The 17,897-nt window shown below is 30.9% G+C and overlaps 2 protein-coding genes across 4 annotated transcripts; both read left to right on the top strand.

The window, feature by feature from the left end:
- Positions 1–5,578: 5,578 nt before the first annotated feature.
- On the top strand, positions 5,579–9,016 carry LOC101492495 (pentatricopeptide repeat-containing protein At3g12770). The gene is made up of 2 exons (XM_027333078.2): positions 5,579–8,395; positions 8,925–9,016. Exon 1 carries the CDS (start codon positions 6,084–6,086, stop codon positions 8,256–8,258), a length of 2,175 nt encoding a protein of 724 aa, XP_027188879.1. The 5' UTR covers positions 5,579–6,083; the 3' UTR covers positions 8,259–8,395; positions 8,925–9,016.
- A 638-nt stretch (positions 9,017–9,654) lies between these two features.
- LOC101512693 (WUSCHEL-related homeobox 13-like) lies at positions 9,655–15,493 on the top strand. 3 transcript variants are annotated; one of them, XM_027333079.2, is made up of 6 exons: positions 9,655–9,835; positions 9,949–10,070; positions 10,156–10,371; positions 10,558–10,681; positions 11,246–11,487; positions 13,359–13,498. In XM_027333079.2, the coding sequence occupies exons 2-5, from the start codon at positions 9,975–9,977 to the stop codon at positions 11,482–11,484; spliced, it is 675 nt and encodes a 224-aa protein (XP_027188880.1). In that variant the 5' UTR covers positions 9,655–9,835; positions 9,949–9,974; the 3' UTR covers positions 11,485–11,487; positions 13,359–13,498. The 3 variants fall into 3 exon arrangements, with proteins under 3 accessions (XP_027188880.1, XP_073222840.1, XP_004492094.1); XM_073366739.1 differs by having other exon boundaries at positions 9,933–10,070; XM_004492037.4 differs by lacking the exons at positions 9,655–9,835; positions 9,949–10,070; positions 10,156–10,371 and adding an exon at positions 15,185–15,493 and having other exon boundaries at positions 10,619–10,681; positions 13,359–13,853.
- The last annotated feature ends 2,404 nt before the right edge of the window (positions 15,494–17,897 follow it).

Genomic DNA, 17,897 nt, shown 5'->3' with positions numbered 1-17,897 from the left:
CAATACTATATGCTCTTTTTCCCTTAAGATATTTTGATGCATTCATGTTCACCCGCTCTTCTAATACAAACATCATTCTCAGGTTATTCTTTTGTTTATACAACCTTTGATAAGTGAGGAATGTAGTTGCAAACCTTATGAATCCACTTCTAATCAATTCAACTTTTTTGGTGAACCTTCTCATTATATTAATGGTGATGGTATGATTGTAGATGAACCTAACACGTGTATTCCTTTAATGCTCTGTCACTCAGTATATATTTGCTTAAAATTATCATATTATACTTCAAGAGATAGGTCTTTATTACTAAGTATCGAAAATTTTGTTTTGATTTTTAAAGCATTAAGCATTAGCAATCAAAAATTAGAAATATGTTAGAGATTAGTTTTATTTTTTGTAAACCAAGGTGTCTCGCGCATGCAATTGTTGAGACTAATCACTCAAAACATATATTTTTCCACGCACCGGTGAGATATCGAATCCGCTGCGAAATAGTTAAGGCCCTGATACAAATTTGAAGGGGATGCAGCCTGCTGCATCTTTCTCATATTTCATATATTCTAGTCATTTTTAACTTTGAAACCGATATACCTTTTGCATGCAATATAGCTTCCATGAATTGGAGTTCTTTTATATGGCATGACTACATATTGGGGTTGTGGATGTGATGCAAAGTTATATCGCAACATTTGAATATATTTTATTTCATGAACTTTCTTGATTGCATTATTGCCATGCTATAAAATTTATGCATTGATTATATTCTTGTGTAAAAACGTCTTATAGAATAGCCAAATATTAATTTTATTTACCATGCACTTAGTGGTGGATTTTAAACGAAAATATTGAGGCAATCGAAATTTTTAATTTTTCGTATATAAATAAAAAGTATAATATTATATTGCATATAAGAATTTTAAGTTATAAATTTATAAAAATATATTGGAGAGAAGTAGTAGATCAAATTTTGGTTTACATTTTTAATAATTAAAATTTAGTAGAAATTTAAGTTGGAAAATTTATTTTATTATATAATTAGAGTAGTTGTTTTTGTAATTTTTTTTATAAATTATTTCCTCCAAATTTTTATAATAGACTATGAATTATAATTTAGTCTACAAAAATTTGTGTATTTGGTTCAACTTAAAAATTTTGGACATTCTATTCAAATCTTAAAAATTGAGTCAAATAAATTTTAATTCGTATACACAATCTACATTATGCAATGAAGATTTACGCATATCAATCTACATATATTAACTGAAATATCTTAGAACTTGGGTACATAAAGTACACATAAAATTTTACACAAAGTCTCACCCTGCTTTAGTTCATACACTATATGAAAGATTAATTGTTGTTGACAAAATTATAACTCAAATATCTCTTATAAATAAGATAAAAATAGTAGGATTATTTCAAAAATATCTCATATGCACTCGTGTTTGTTCTAAAATATTGACAATGATGGATGAAATTATGAGGTGTCTGTGTGTTGAATATTGATCCACTTCCTGAAAAGCTTTGCAAGTAATTGGAATAAAATTTGATGCAGTTTTACTACAATGACTAAATAGATTAAAAAAAAATCATTTTCAATTTGATAATTTTTTTTTCTTTTTCCTTTTCTTTTTGACTTTATAATTTTATATGGAAACCTAATTTGTAGGTGGAGATTAAAATATAATTGGTTGTTGAAGATGAAATCTTGATAAATTAGTGGACTCAATTTCTTAATGTTTTTTGAGATTGTCATGTATGACATTATATATCTATTTTAAATGTTACTAAGATAATGTTTTCTACTACTAAGCAAAAATAATCTATAGTGCACTATAGTGAACATGATTTAACTATTATTTTATATGATTCACTAGTAAAACTTTAATGTTAATTTTGAATATATACGATAAACACCTTTTATTTTATTTTGACTCTTATATATATATTATTATGTATTTATATTTGGTTAATTTTATAAGTAAAGTAAAAATAGTAGTATTTTTTAAAAAATATTTAAAAAAATTGGGGTGACTGTGACCACTTATTAGAATGAAGCTCGCACTCTTATTTGTTCTAAAATATTGACAAGGATGGATGAAATTATGAGGTTTCTGTGTATTGAATATTGATCCACTTTCTCAAAAGCTTTGTAAGTAATTGGAATGAATGTATTAAATTTGATGCACTTTTACTGCAATGACTAATTAGATAAAAAAAACTTCATTTTCAATTTAATAAACTTTTTTTTTTTGAGATTGTAATTTTAAATGGAAATCTAATTTGAAGGTGGAGATTAAAATCTAATTTGTTGTTGAAAATGGAATCTTGGCAAATTACTGAATTCAATTTTTTAATGTTTTTTGAGATTGTTATGCATCACACTATATGTATATTTTAAATGTTAGTAAAATAATTTTTCCATTACTAAGCAAAAATACTCTATAGTGTATTATAGTGAACATGATTTAAATATTATTTTATATGATTCACTAGTAAAATTTTTATGTTAATTTTTAATATATACGATGAACACTTTTAATTTATTTTGACTCATATATATATATATATATATATATTAATTATTGTGTATTTAGATTTTGTTAATTTTATAAAATAAAATACTAAATTATTACAAAATTTTTATTGATAACAAAAAATAATGTTTATATCAAATTTGTTAATGTTAAAACTTATATCAACATAAATAAATTGCCACTTAAATGTATAGCAACATAATCAAAACTATAAATATAACTTTTATAAATTATGGCTAAACTATATACCAACAGTGAAATGTTTGTAGGTAAAATCAAATACGGACAAAAGTATGTCACCTACGATTATACCTTTAGCAATAGCAAGAATCCGTGGTTATACCTAGGGGTGGGAATAGGTCAGGCCAGGCCAGACTTTGAAAAGCCTGAGCCTGGCCTACGATTAATTTTTTAGGCCTAAGTCTGACCTACGGTCTATCATAGACTTTTTTTCGGTCTGATCTGACCTTTTTAAAAGTCTGGTCTGGTCTGAAAACCTATTTAAAAGTCTTATTTACATTAAAACATTTAAAATTTCTAATCATACCATATGATGCTGTCTACATACCAATATCAATGTAAATATATATATATATTAAACAAAAAATATTTTTTCTAACAAAATAATTTTTAGAAAATCTGAAACAAATATCATTTAAACCCTAAAAAATAATTTTTGATTTCAAAGAATATATTTTTTTTCCTGAAACAAACGCACATATTATTACCTCTCAAACAAATATGAAACGACTACTGAGTGATTGACTAATTGAATGACTATTGAATATGGAACAACTACCAAATATGAACGACTACCGAATATGGAATGACTACTGAGTGATTGCCTAATTGATAGAATTTAAAATAGGAAATATTATTATTAATATAATAATAAAAAATAACATTAATAAATAATAAAATATATATAGGCCGACCTGTCAGACATAATAGGCTTTAAAAATAGCCCGAGTCTAACCTTTTTATTAAATAGGTCAGGTCAGACCAGACTATAAGTAGGTCATGGTATAGGCCCCTGACAGACGACCTAGCTTATTCTCATCTCTAGTTATACCTATGGTTTTTATACTTTTATCTACATATTTTTATTGTCACTAAATATAAAATTTCTTGTAGTGAATTAAATAAAAAAGTCATGATCAAATCAATTAAATAATAATAATAATATACTTATAATATAAGGTAACAATTTAAAATTGGTTGTTTTAAATGAAACAAATTTTTCATACACGAGTGAGAATATCCATTGTCTAAAATAAATTTGAACTTAATCATAGTGTGGATTTTCTAACAAAAAAAGGTTTATATGTCTATCTGAATTTATGTTTTTTTATTGAGTCTTCTATTTTATTTGATAGCATTCTTCGTATTAATTGAAAATGATTAAATCCTTCTTTTTCTAATTAATTAACTGACTCTATTTACATAAAAAAAATATTCGAACCTTTCATAAAATAAATTCAAACCTAATTAGACACATGAACTGTTTTTGCTTGAGAGAATATCAATATCATTTTTCGTATTTTGATATTTTTTATTGCTCATTGTTGTATGATTTCTCTCTACTATGTATTTTCAAGTATTATATTTATAACAATAATAACTAATATGTTAATTTTTATAAAGGAGACCTCTTTATTTATTATCTTATTATGTGCCTTTGCTCTTAATCACGTATGTCATTTATTAACAAAACTATCCCATTTGGAGTTCTACAAATGATTATCTTTTTTTCAAAATATGTGTTATTCTAATTATATCATCAATAACCAAAAATAAAATATATTAATCATATATTTATAAATATAATTTTAAATCTAATAGTTTTTTTCAATTAAATCATAAAAAAATTAAATTATAAATGTCAATCAAAATCATTCAAAGTCAATCAAAGAATATATTGACCACTAAAAAAATAATAAATTATAAATGTCAATCAAAGTCATTCAAAATTTGATTTATGTTTCATACAAAAATAAAAATGCAATAACAATTATCATTAAATTATCATTTCAATTCCAACTTGTGTCATTCCTTTGTTCATATTTTTTTTTTATGCAAAAGAAAATATGGTAACTCACAAATCACAATTCATTACCAATTATGAGATGCTAAACACAGTAAAAACAAATAAATGCTCTCATGGTTAACATATATTTCTACATAATATTCTAACCTAATGACATCAAGGTAGTAGATAATAGAGAGAATTTTTCATAAGTTTTGTCTTCACACAAAAACCAAAAAAATAATATGGCTCTCATGTTTATGTTTTTGCACAATATATTTTTTAAAGTCATGGTTTTTACTATTTATTATGATATTTTCTTAAATATTGTTTAAACGGTTAATGATTTATAGGTTAATATTTGATGTAAGTTACGAGGTAACCTAGTCATTTACCAGCGTATGTGAGAAAAACAATTATAAAAGAGAAGCAAATATAATTGTTTTCTATTCTAATTTTTTTATTAAAAAATGCGAGTTTATATTATATTGATCATCATATACTCTCTTATATATTTCAAATTTATTAATAGATAAAATAGTGTATATAAAAAAATAGATAAAATTATTCTTAAAATATAATACTCTCATCGTCCTAAAATAAATGTCTTATTTATTATTTTTCTGTGTCTCAACTTATTTATCATTTTATAACGTTAATATAACATTAATTATTTTTTCACTAATATACTTTTATTGATTGTATTTCAACTTATTAAATTTATCAAAAATAAAAATATTTAAGTATTTAAAATTCATTTTATCATTAAAATCAATTAAATTAATCATTTTAAAAAAATATTATATAATAAAATAAAACATATAAAATAAGACCACAAAGTAACTAATTGAACTCTTTCATATATATATATATATATATATAACTAATAGAACTTATTTTATAAACTTTTTAGTAGATGTTTATTTTGTTGGGTTTTATGCGCATAGTGTAAAGTTTTACGGTGGCAACCACACACAATACAGATTAAGGAGTTTTTTATGATAGTGTTACAATAATTGATGAAATAGTAAAATTAATAATTCATATTAATTGTCTAAAATTGATTTTATCTGTTTTGTTTAGATGGTTGCTGGTTCCGCCATATATTTACTAATTTTATTTTTTATCATTACGTAACTTCCGATAATATTTAGAAGCAAAGCAAACACATATAAACCTTATTTTGTTTTGGTGATCGAAATAAAAAACAAAAATCATTATAAAATAGAGGATGGGTAAATGCGTTAAAAAATTCAATTAACCACGAAAAATGCGGAGCTGTTTTTCACAGACCAGCTGATACAACAAAATCTCACATTCCCTCCCTTTTTCGGTTGTCTTCTTTTAACCATCACATTTTTGAATTTTACTGGGTACATAAATAAAAAAATTATGCTTCAATTTATTGAAGTGTAAAGTTTTTTTTTTTAAAGATAAATATTAATGAATTGTGTTAAGTTTCAGGGTTTGAACAAATGTGAGATATATATAATGTTAGGATTTGCTTACAATTATTAAAATGGCTTGGATCTTTTGCTTACATTCTTTTACTACCAAACACCAAAGGGTTATTACACCTTTTGAAATAAACACTTGCTTGGCCCTAAAGTTGATTAAACAATTTTGTTCTTCTTCATTAGTTCTTCCTCTTGACCATGACCCTTGTTTCAAATCACATTCTTTCTATGCATCTCTTATTGATAATTCTACTCACATTAGACACCTTAATCAAATACATAACCAGTTAATTGTCTCAGGATTGCAACATGATAGGTTTGTCATGACCAAATTGGTTACTGAAAGTTCAAATCTTGGACACATTTTTTATGCACGGAAGCTGTTCGACAAATTTCCCATCCCAGATTGTTTTATGTTGAATGCTATTATTAGAAGTTATTCAAGAAATAGTATGTTTAGGGACACTATTGAGATGTATAGATGGATGAGATGGGTTGGAATGTGCCCGGATAGGTTCACTTTTTCTTGTGTAGTTAAAGCTTGTACCGAGCTTTTGGATTTCGGTTTAAGTTGCTTAGTTCATGCACATATTATCGTTTATGGATTTGGGTCGCATTTGTTTGTACAGAATGGTCTTGTGGTGTTGTATGCTAAATGCGGCCGCGTTGGTATGGCAAGAATGGTGTTTGATAAGTTATACGATAGAACAATTGTTTCATGGACTGCTATTATTTCCGGATATGCACAGAATGGGGAAGCTTTGGAAGCATTGAGAATGTTCAATCAAATGAGAAGTACTGATGTGAAACCGGATTGGATTTCTCTGGTAAGTGTTCTTAAGGCTTATACTGATGTAGATGACTTGGAGCAAGGAAGATCTCTTCATGGTTGTGTCATCAAAACGGGTCTTGAAGAAGAGCCTGATTTGGTTATCTCACTTACAGCGTTTTATGCAAAATGTGGACAGGTGACAGTTGCAAAATCTTTCTTTGATCAAATGAAGACACCTAATGTGATGATGTGGAATGCAATGATATCTGGTTATGCAAAGAACGGTCACGCCGAGGAGGCAGTCGATTTATTCCGTGGCATGATTTCAAGAAATGTTAAACCAGATTCAATCACTGTAAGGTCTGCAATTTTAGCTTGTGCACAAGTTGGTTCCCTTAAATTAGCACAATGGATGGATGATTATGTTGCAAAGAGTAAATACAGAGGCGACGTTTTTGTTAATACAACTCTTATTGATATGTATGCAAAATGTGGAAGCGTAGAATCTGCTCGTTCGGTATTCGATTGTGCTTCTCATAAAGATGTCGTTATGTGGAGTGCCATGATTATGGGATATGGATTGCATGGTCAAGGTATGGAAGCCATTCGTCTTTACGATGCAATGAAACAAGCAGGGGTGTGTCCAAATGATGTTACCTTTATTGGACTTCTCGCAGCTTGCAGTCATTCTGGTCTTGTAAAACAAGGGTGGGAACTATTCCATTGCATGAGAGGTTTCGGAATTAAGCCTCGCAACGAACATTATTCTTGTGTGGTTGATCTCTTGGGACGTGCAGGTTATTTGGAACAGGCTTTTGTTTTTATTCTAAAAATGCCGATCGAACCGAGTGTAAGCGTATGGGGAGCACTTCTAAGTGCGTGCAGGATTCATCGTTGCGTAACAATGGGAGAATATGCTGCAGAAAAGCTATTCTCGTTAGATCCATATAATACAGGGCACTATGTTCAGCTATCGAATCTCTATGCTTCATCTCGAATGTGGGATCGCGTTGCATATGTTCGGGTTCTGATGAAGGAGAAAGGATTGACTAAGTACCTTGGTTATAGCGTTATTGAAATCAATGGGAAGCTAAATACATTTTATGTAGGAGACATGTCACATCCGCGAGCTCATGAAATTTTCGATGAGCTTCAGAGACTAGAAAGACGATTAAAAGATGTCGGCTTTATTCCACATACAGAATCTGTTTTGCATGATCTGAATTATGAAGAGAAGGAGGAGAATCTTTGTCTTCATAGCGAGAGAATTGCGGTTGCTTACGGGCTTATTAGTACTGCTCCTGGAACTACTCTTAGAATAACGAAGAATCTTCGAGCTTGTGTAAACTGTCATTCAGCAATAAAGCTTATATCAAAGCTTGTTGAAAGGGAGATTATTGTAAGGGATGCAAATCGGTTTCACCATTTTAAGGATGGTTTGTGTTCTTGTGGAGACTATTGGTGAGATGAATGGCTCATACTCAAACCAAAGGTTAAGGATGGTTTGTGTAAATGTGGAGAAGTTGTTGAAAAATAACTTACTCTAAATGATTTTATTGAAAATTCAGTTTTTCATGGGGACCAATGACATTGTTAATGCATGTAAGTGTAACCAATCCATTCTAGCGGGGCAATATTTTGTTGTTGAACCATGAATATTCATTAGTCGCTATCAGTGTAAATTCGTTTTATCCTCATAGTGCAGTGCAATGAGAATCAAATATTAGACATATACTTTTACAATTAGGTTACAAAGTGGTTTTATGTAGTAATATAATATATTTCCATTGGTTATCAACCTAAAACTAATTATACATTACTCTTAGATGTTCTGAAATTTTAATTTGTTAGTTATTTTTGAATTTTAGAAACTTTTTATTTTTGGAATGCTTAAAAAAAAAAAAAGAAGAAGAAGGCTGATTGATATAGTGTGCAAAGCATTATGTGAGTCAGGCAAGATTCTAGTATCATGGTGGTGTCTCCAAAATGTAAAATAATATGAGCATACTCTCCCAGATATACAAATAATACATATCTATATATGTTTCTGTTATGGTACTCATGTGTGTGAGAGAAAGTGAGCATATGTATTATGGTCTAAAATAAATAATTTTCTGACTAACTATTTCAGGTGTGGGGAAGAGTTGTCTACTTTTGCAATTTTCTAATGGTTCCTTCGCAACCAGTTTTGTCACCACCAGAATTGGCAGAATTGATTGTAAGGTGAGAACCATTGATCATGTTGGCAAGCACATTAAGTTACAAATCTGGGATACAACTAATTAGGAGCTAATCAGTTTTGTTTGAACATTCCAATTTTTTTTCCTTGGGGGATAGTGAGAGAGAGTTTCATCCAATGATGTGTTGCCACTTAGCACATCATTAGAAATGGTAGACTTCCTTGGCAGTTGTTGCGCGGCAATTCATGAAAGTATCATTAGTAAAAAGTTAATTGATGTGTTGTACCCGTAGGTGCTAGAGCGATGTTTAAAAGCATCTAAGTCTCTAATGATGTTCGGCGGCATTCTTCAAAAATATAAGTTAACCACCTTCCTCGTCTTTACAATTGAGACGACGACTTGATTGGTATTGGTTCGAAGAGTTATATGTTTAGGGACACATTCATTTCCCCTCATTTTAATTAAATTGACATTGTTTGAGTCATTGTCTCAGCTTTGAAGACTAGGAAGATCGTTAACTTCTAAAGAATATCGCTAATCATCGTTAAAATTTCGAAAGACTTTTAAGCATTGGTCCACATCGTAGCATCCACCACCTTTGTAACTTAAAAGGGACAAGGTTTAAATCTTTATTGTGGAATGTATGGCCTAGTGTCCTCCTTCCAGGTAAATATATAATAATATAAATAACAATATTCTCCTTTCCCTATTAAAAAAGAGTTATGCTATTTTGTACGAAGGTTAAACTTCATGAATCAATACGTGTTTTCTCTTCATTGGTCAGTTTGGTATTTAACAGAAAACATGAGACTGATGGCCTAGAAGTTGACCAATCATAAACCTTCGTGAGACAAGGGTTCGAGTAAGTAAATAGTTTGGAATATCCTTCAGTTTTGAAGATTTATTTGAATTACACTGAATTGTGTGTATCATATTTGCTAATTCTAAACTGAATGTAGACTTGTTTTACGCTAGATGACAATCCTTATATTATCTCTAAGATGGATCCAACTCTTCGGAAACAGATTCAGGAGTGTAATTTGCAGATTGTGAATGTCACAACTCTTGCTAACTTTTTCCATGTTTTAAGGAGACAGGTCGGTGCAATTAATTAGTTTAATGTTGGTTTTTAAAAATAATGTTCCATATTTTTTTCTTATCCTTCTGCTTTTGTTCTTGCAGACACATAGAGAATTCCATAAACCTCTCATTGTAATGTCCCCTAAGAACCTGCTTCGTAGCAATGCTTGCAGATCAAATCTATCAGAGTTTGACGATGTCCAAGGACACCCTGGTTTTGACAAACAGGGAACCAGATTTAAGCTCCTCATAAAAGACCATAACGACCACTCCAATGTCAAGGAGGGTATTAGACGTTTAGTACTCTGCTCTGGAAAGGTGCGTGGTTGTCACATATTAGAACCAACTTCTTCATATTAACTAGTTTTTTGTGCTATTTCATCTTGTGGATTTTATAACAATGTTTTTGAACTATATATCTGGTCCCTCAATTTAATGTACTAGGGTTTTAATATTTTTTTAAGAATGCTGTTGCTGACTATAAAAACCAACTCTTTCCTGCAGGTTTACTATGAACTTGATGAGCATCGATCTAAGGTTGATGCATCGGATGTTGCAATATGTAGGGTGGAACAGCTTTGTCCTTTCCCTTACGACCTTGTCCAACAAGAGGTTAAACGATATCCAAGTATGTATTTTTCGTTTTAGAACACATCAAAGTATTTATTTTTACAGGTTGTCAAAGTATATATATACAAGATGTCCAATGATACATTGTCTTTCTGTTAGGAAATAAAGATTTAAAAATTTCTCATTTTCATGTTGCATCTCTGACCTTTTCATAATAATAAAAAATAGTAGTTCTGCTAATAGAGAGATAATTCTTCACTTTTCCTAAAATTGGTCATCATAATATTTTTGGCAAATCTGTTTTTTGTTCCTTTTTCCTAAAATGTTTGAGAGAAGCGGACACAAAAGGACCAACAGTGTAAACTAGTTTTACAAAGATGTCCAATAAGAATTAAATATTTTGAAGTTATATTTAAAATGAGGTAACAAAATAGGCTTATGTGACTTTGACGAGTTCTCTCGATGTCGGTGACAACCAATTTTACACTGACATTTAATTCCCCGTTAAACTCAATGTTTTAACTTTTGAGCATTAAAGATGGTAACATTATATTTTCATATTTTTTATTTTTTCGCTATATGTCTTATATTTTTTTTTCTTTTTCTGTTTTGTTTCTTATAGATGCAGAGGTTGTTTGGTGTCAAGAAGAACCAATGAACATGGGTGGATACACTTACATCTTACCGCGACTTGTCTCTTCCATGAAAGCTGTAGGTAGAGGTGGTTTTGACGACGTCAAATATGTCGGTCGTGCTCCATCTGCAGCCACAGCCACTGGTTTCCTCAAGGTTCACCAGAAGGAGCAAGCCGAGATTGCCGAGAATGCCCTTCAATGCGAACCAGTCAACTTCCCATTATGAAAGGTTTTGCATATGAATGCTTTTTGAGGAATATAGTTCACTTGATTTATTTATTTACATAAGGTGGCTTAACTATATTTGCTTTTGAGTTATTTGGTCTTTATGTTTCTCATGCAAAGCTTATAAAGCTCATACATATACTAAATGCTGAGATAGTTTTGTTTCTTTGTTGAAGAGGTAATTGCTATGTAATGTAACACGGAAATGAGTGTTGCGTTTCCAAGTGGAATCGGTACCTTGATGGTTTCACTTCTTTTTTTTTTCCATACACTAGTACAATGTAATTTTGAAATGCTTCAGTGTTTAACTGTTTATTTAATAAATCATTTTTTCTCTAGATTGAATTGTTGTCTACTTTAAATACTGTTTTTATAAGCTTTTTAAATAATTTTTGAGTAATATTGCACGGTCCTTTTAAGTTATTTTATTGTATCATATTAGTCTTTTACGTTTTTTTTATTCCCTTTCTTCACCGTTTTATCTTCATTTCTTGCAAAACAAAACCCTAGAACGTGAATGCAGTTTCTTACTCAGCTAGTTCAGTTACTACATGCCAGAATTTAGTTTATTTATTTAGTTCTTTTTTTATTTGATTAGACATATAATTGTCTAAAAACAGTTTAATTCTGAAATTGTAGTTTAGAGCATTTGGTCCATGAAACTAACAAAAGAGTTTAAAAGGAAATGCATTGCTAGTGTAAGTTAGTTTTACACTATCATCTAACGAAAGTCCATTGTTTTGCCATGTCATCACAATTTTATAATGAAATTGATTATACAGTGACAAAGTAGTGCGTTTTTATCGAATGTCAAAGTGTAAAACTATTTTACGCTTGGTTGTCCCTTTAACTCATAACAAAGTTTCAAAATAGTCATTTAACGTCTTTGATCACATTGACAATTTCAAGGCTAAATTTACCGAACTAAACATATTAATGTGGTCAAAGATGATTAGTTTCACTAACAGTTCTGAAGTTTTTCTGATTTTATGGTCCAAATTGCTATACACCTAACAATGTCTGGACTAAATTGGTTGTTCTTATTATAAAATATTTATTAAAGAGAGTGCTAGTTCGTGAGACTCTCATTAGGTGGGGGTCTGGGGAGTGTAGATAAAGAAACTTTACTCATGCAAGTAGAGTGCTTGTTTCCAAGATTATAACCTATGATCTCCGGGTCACAAGGAAGCAACCTTATCGTTGCGGCCTAAGCTGCCCTCACTATAAAATATTTATTTAATTAGATTCGATAAGTTATGATCAACGATTAATGAAGACATATAAATTGGTGTTTTGTTTTGATTGTTAGGGGCTAGGCTGGGAGGTATGTATTGTGACCAATTGACGGGTTCTGGTGGACACAATAAGTTCAAGGCAGCGTTGGACACTGACACCTTTGCAACTTCAAATTCTAGACTCATAACAAAGTTTCAAAATAGTCATTTAACGTCTTTGATCACATTGACAATTTCAAGGCTAAATTTACCGAACTAAACATATTAATGTGGTCAAAGATGATTAGTTTCACTAACAGTTCTGAAGTTTTTCTGATTTTATGGTCCAAATTGCTATACACCTAACAATGTCTGGACTAAATTGGTTGTTCTTATTATAAAATATTTATTAAAGAGAGTGCTAGTTCGTGAGACTCTCATTAGGTGGGGGTCTGGGGAGTGTAGATAAAGAAACTTTACTCATGCAAGTAGAGTGCTTGTTTCCAAGATTATAACCTATGATCTCCGGGTCACAAGGAAGCAACCTTATCGTTGCGGCCTAAGCTGCCCTCACTATAAAATATTTATTTAATTAGATTCGATAAGTTATGATCAACGATTAATGAAGACATATAAATTGGTGTTTTGTTTTGATTGTTAGGGGCTAGGCTGGGAGGTATGTATTGTGACCAATTGATGGGTTCTGGTGGACACAAAATAAGTTCAAGGCAGCGTTGGACACCGACACCTTTGCAACTTCAAATTCTAGAGCGAATATTTGAAGCTGGAACAGGAACTCCAAGCAAGGAAAAGATAAAGGAGATAACTGCGGATTTAAGCAAGCACGGGCAGATTTCAGAGACCAATGTATATAATTGGTTTCAGAATAGGCGTGCTAGGTCAAAGAGAAAGCAGCAGAATGCAGCGCCTAGTAGCGTTAATGCTGAATCAGAAGTGGAGAATGAGGTTGATTCTAATAATAACAAGATTATACTGGATGAGTTTGTTGTGCCTCAGCCTGCTGAAAATTTAAGCTTCCAAAACCCTCAAGTGTGCTCTGATTTGCAGTACTTCAATCCTGAATCGGATGACAGTTTGCGACTGGCTAGAAACTTTGATCATGAGCCTGTTTTTGATGGGATGCTATCAAACTCAAGTATGTTGCTTACTTATATTGTGCCTTCTTTCTTTACATGTTTCGATGTTTGTAAGTATGATTAGTATTTTAAGAATGTGATTAGATAAAAGTTAGTATACCATTCTAAAAGTTGACTTCAATAAGTAATTGAGTTATTTTGTTTAATATTATGTTCTTCTCTGAGAAGCAATGACACAGACACGGTTACCGAACATGACACTGACACGAAAAATAATTTTGAAAAATGAAAGAAATTGAATGCAACTACATGTGTGGGTGTTGTATAGGTGTCAGACACTGACATGTGTTGGACATTGGACACGCCTTCAATCTGAAATACTGGTGCTACACAAGTTATTCTTATTATGCTTTTCTCAAGCTTAATGAGTTAATGTGGAGTCTTGTTATTAGTGTTGTTAAATGGTGGCCATGGTGCCGCCGTGGAAGAATTTTTACAATCGCCATAGGCAATTTGTGAAGGGGATGCCTGCCATTGAGGCGCTATAGGCTGCACTAGCGTGTTATATGGAGGATTTGTGGCCTTCCACCATTGGTCATCGACAACACTGCTTGTTATGAACCTTGGCCCAATTTAGATTAGTTTCTAACTTATCAGCTTTTGAATATGTTATGGAAAAGTAAAAATGAGTGATCTTTGAAAATATTGAGACATTACAAGAAGTTACTATTATTTTAAAAAAATCAGGTATTGCAAGAGTTTTTAGTGTTTCTTTTTTATAATTGTTTCTTGAGAAGTTATGTAAATGAATTCTTGTTCACTAGGTTTAATTTATGAGAGATACTTAGGGGTCTCTTTTATTATTTAAGTGATTATATCATAATATCAGCCTGAGTAAGCTGTAAATTTTTTTTCCAAGCACCCCTTAACTCAGAACACTTCGGAACGATGAAGAAAACAAAAGAAACAGTAACTGTAAGAGAAATTCCCTTTGTTCCTACGAACACCCCTTAAGTCAACACTTTAAAAGGATGAAAAGTAAACAAAAAAAACAGTAATTGTAGGAGAATTTTCATCCATGTCTTACAATGGAGAAGTGTTTTTATTATTAATTTCATACATTTGAGCATTTTTTCCCATGTATTATATCATTATTTATAGGTCTTCTTGCTGTAATTTTCATTAACATAGTTGTGCAAACCACACATTTTCATCCATGTTTAGATGACATGGCATATTCCATTTTGATGAATGTTATTTTATCCTTTTGGTGATTGAATTTAACTAGAACATGGAGTCTGGTAATGTAGCTTGTGTCTGTGAAAATTACTTTCTACTTTTACTTGGTGACAATCAAGACCTTTGTTGCATCGCTTATTAATTTTTGCAGGGAGCAGCGACTATCTTACTGGAAAAATAGAAACATCTGAGAGCTTCAACTTATACCAGTCTGCAGGCGACTACGGCATGGAAGGTTGACACTCGGTGTTACTTCTGGCGAATGTGATTAGCTGTAAAGAACTGGTAGTGTGGTTTTGAGCTGGTTTTGATTAGAAAAACAAAATGAACCATCTGAAATTGGAAACTTACAAGTTATATATAAATAGTTATATAGTTTTTTATATATATAGTCATGTCTTTTGATGGTACTTGGCACATTTTACTTCAGAGTGGAATATAGTTGTGAATTGTGACTTCATTATGTGATGTTGGTTTGTTTTATCTTTTGAGTGCCTTATAGCTTGTTTGTTCTATCTTTTGAAATTTAAATTGATATTCACTAGTAACATAGTAAGTTTAAATTGAACAACAAACTAGTTCAACATGATTTGAAGGGAAACTAAATCATACAAATGTCACACAATACAATATTTTGTTATCAAAATTTATAAAATACAGTTTTTATGTATAGCGGGATGACCAAAGAGGTAATCATACTTCATAACCAAAATCTAAGATCAAAATCTAGATCTAATAGTAATCAAAATGAAATTCTAATAGTAATCGTAATAGTAAACAAGTTCTAATAGTAATTAAAATAAAGTTCTAAAAGTAATCAAGTTCTACTTGATAAGACTCAAACTAAAAAACAATCACAATCGTGCAAAATTATCTTCTTCATTTTTGCTTGTAGTTTCAACCACATCAATATTATCTTGATTCAAACTCTTTTTCCTCCACCTCCTCGTCTCCATTAACCGTGGTTGTAGCGAATCTTGATTGGTGCCTAGTAAGTCTTGTTAGTTCATTAAACCCAACTGCATTTATGTATAAATACACCGTTTTCATCCAATTCTTTTTCAAGCAATCATAACACTCATCAATATTGTTGAGGAGAATATGATCTGTTGAATCCGTGTTATCAAATCGGTCTTTAAGAGCTTGGTTGTACTTCACACAAAAAAACAAGTCATGTAGTCTTTGGTGTTCATGTTTGCTTCTCTTCTTAGAATGAATCTATATTACAATTTTAAAAGGAAATAATTAATTCCAAATTCACTACTATATAAGAAAACCAATTTGCATTTACTTACTTCCTCAAATGTACTCCAATTGCGCTCACATCCTAACGAGCTTCGTGTGAGACTTAATATTTTGATTGCAACCACTTGCTAATGTGGAACATGGTTTCCAAACATGGTCCACCATTCAACTCTAACGAAATAAATAATTATTCCCACTATTTACATACAATTATCAAATATGTAATTTTAAATTAACAAAACATTGTACTTAATTTACTATGGGAGACAATATACCTCATTCTAATTGCAAAAAGTATACATTGAGCAATCTCCTTTATAGCTTCATTATAATCAGAATCTTTAGAATTCTTTATAATGCAAACATAAATTCCATTTGTCACTTTTGGATCTTTGCTGGTCACTATAGAAGTGACGAGGTTAAGGAAATGTCGTGTTGTATGTAATGAACCATGACGTTGACACTCTTATCTATTATCTATAGTTGTTTAAATTTCAGAGTATTTACCCTCATTTACAGTGAACGTTGTTGCAATAGACTCTTTCTCCCTATCCATTGCCTCATATATGTAACTAATTGCCAACTTTTTCTCGTTATCAACCGGTCTTAAAACATGCACCAATGACCTCATCGCCTTGAGAGAGAACATAACATCATTCCAAAATGATACATTAATAACAATACTATATGCCCTTTTTCCCTTAAGATCTTTTGATGCATTCGTGTTCACCCGCTCTTCTAATACAAACATCCTTCTCATGCTATTCTTTTGTTTATACAACCTTTGATGAGTGAGGAGTAGTTGCAAACCTTGCGACTTCACTTCTAACCATTTCAACTTTTTTGGTGAACCTTCTTATTATGTTAAGGGATGGTATGGTTGTAGATGAACCTAACACATGTGTCCCTCTAATGCTTTGTCACTCTGTATATATTTGGTCAAAATTATTATATTATACGTCAAGAGATAGGTCTTTATTACTAAGGACTGAAAATAATTTTACTTTGATTTTGAAAGCATTAAGCATTTGCGATAAAAAATTAGAAATATGTTAGAGATTAGTTTTTTTTTTTGTAAACCAATGTGTCTTGTGCGCAATTGTGGAGACTAATCACTTGAAACATATGTTTTTCCACGCACCGGCGAGAGATCGAACCCACGACGAAATAGTTAAGGCCATGATACAAGTTTGAAGGGGATGCAACCTGCTGCATCTTTCTCATATTTCATACCTTCTAGTCATTTTTAACTTTGAAACCGATATACCTTTTGCATGCAATATAGCTTCCATGAATTGGAGTTCTCTTCCGAGGCACGACTACATATTGGGGTTTTGGATGGGATGCAAAGTGATATTGCAACATGAATATACTTTGTTTCATGGACTTTCTTGATTATATTATTGCTGGAATTGCCCTGCTATAAAATTTATGCTTTGATTCTATTCTTGTGTAAAAGCGTCTTATAGAACAGCTAAATATGAATTTTATTTACCTGCACCCTTATTTGCTCTAAAATATTGACAATGAAGGATGAAATTATGAGGTGTATGTGTGTTGAATATTGATCCACTTCCTCAAAACCTTTGTAAGTAATTGGAATAAATGTATCAAATTTG

The sequence above is a fragment of the Cicer arietinum genome, chromosome 3, assembly GCF_000331145.2.
Source record: "Cicer arietinum cultivar CDC Frontier isolate Library 1 chromosome 3, Cicar.CDCFrontier_v2.0, whole genome shotgun sequence".
In the NCBI taxonomy this organism is placed as follows: domain Eukaryota; kingdom Viridiplantae; phylum Streptophyta; class Magnoliopsida; order Fabales; family Fabaceae; genus Cicer; species Cicer arietinum.
This window is presented reverse-complemented; position numbering and strand designations above follow the sequence as displayed.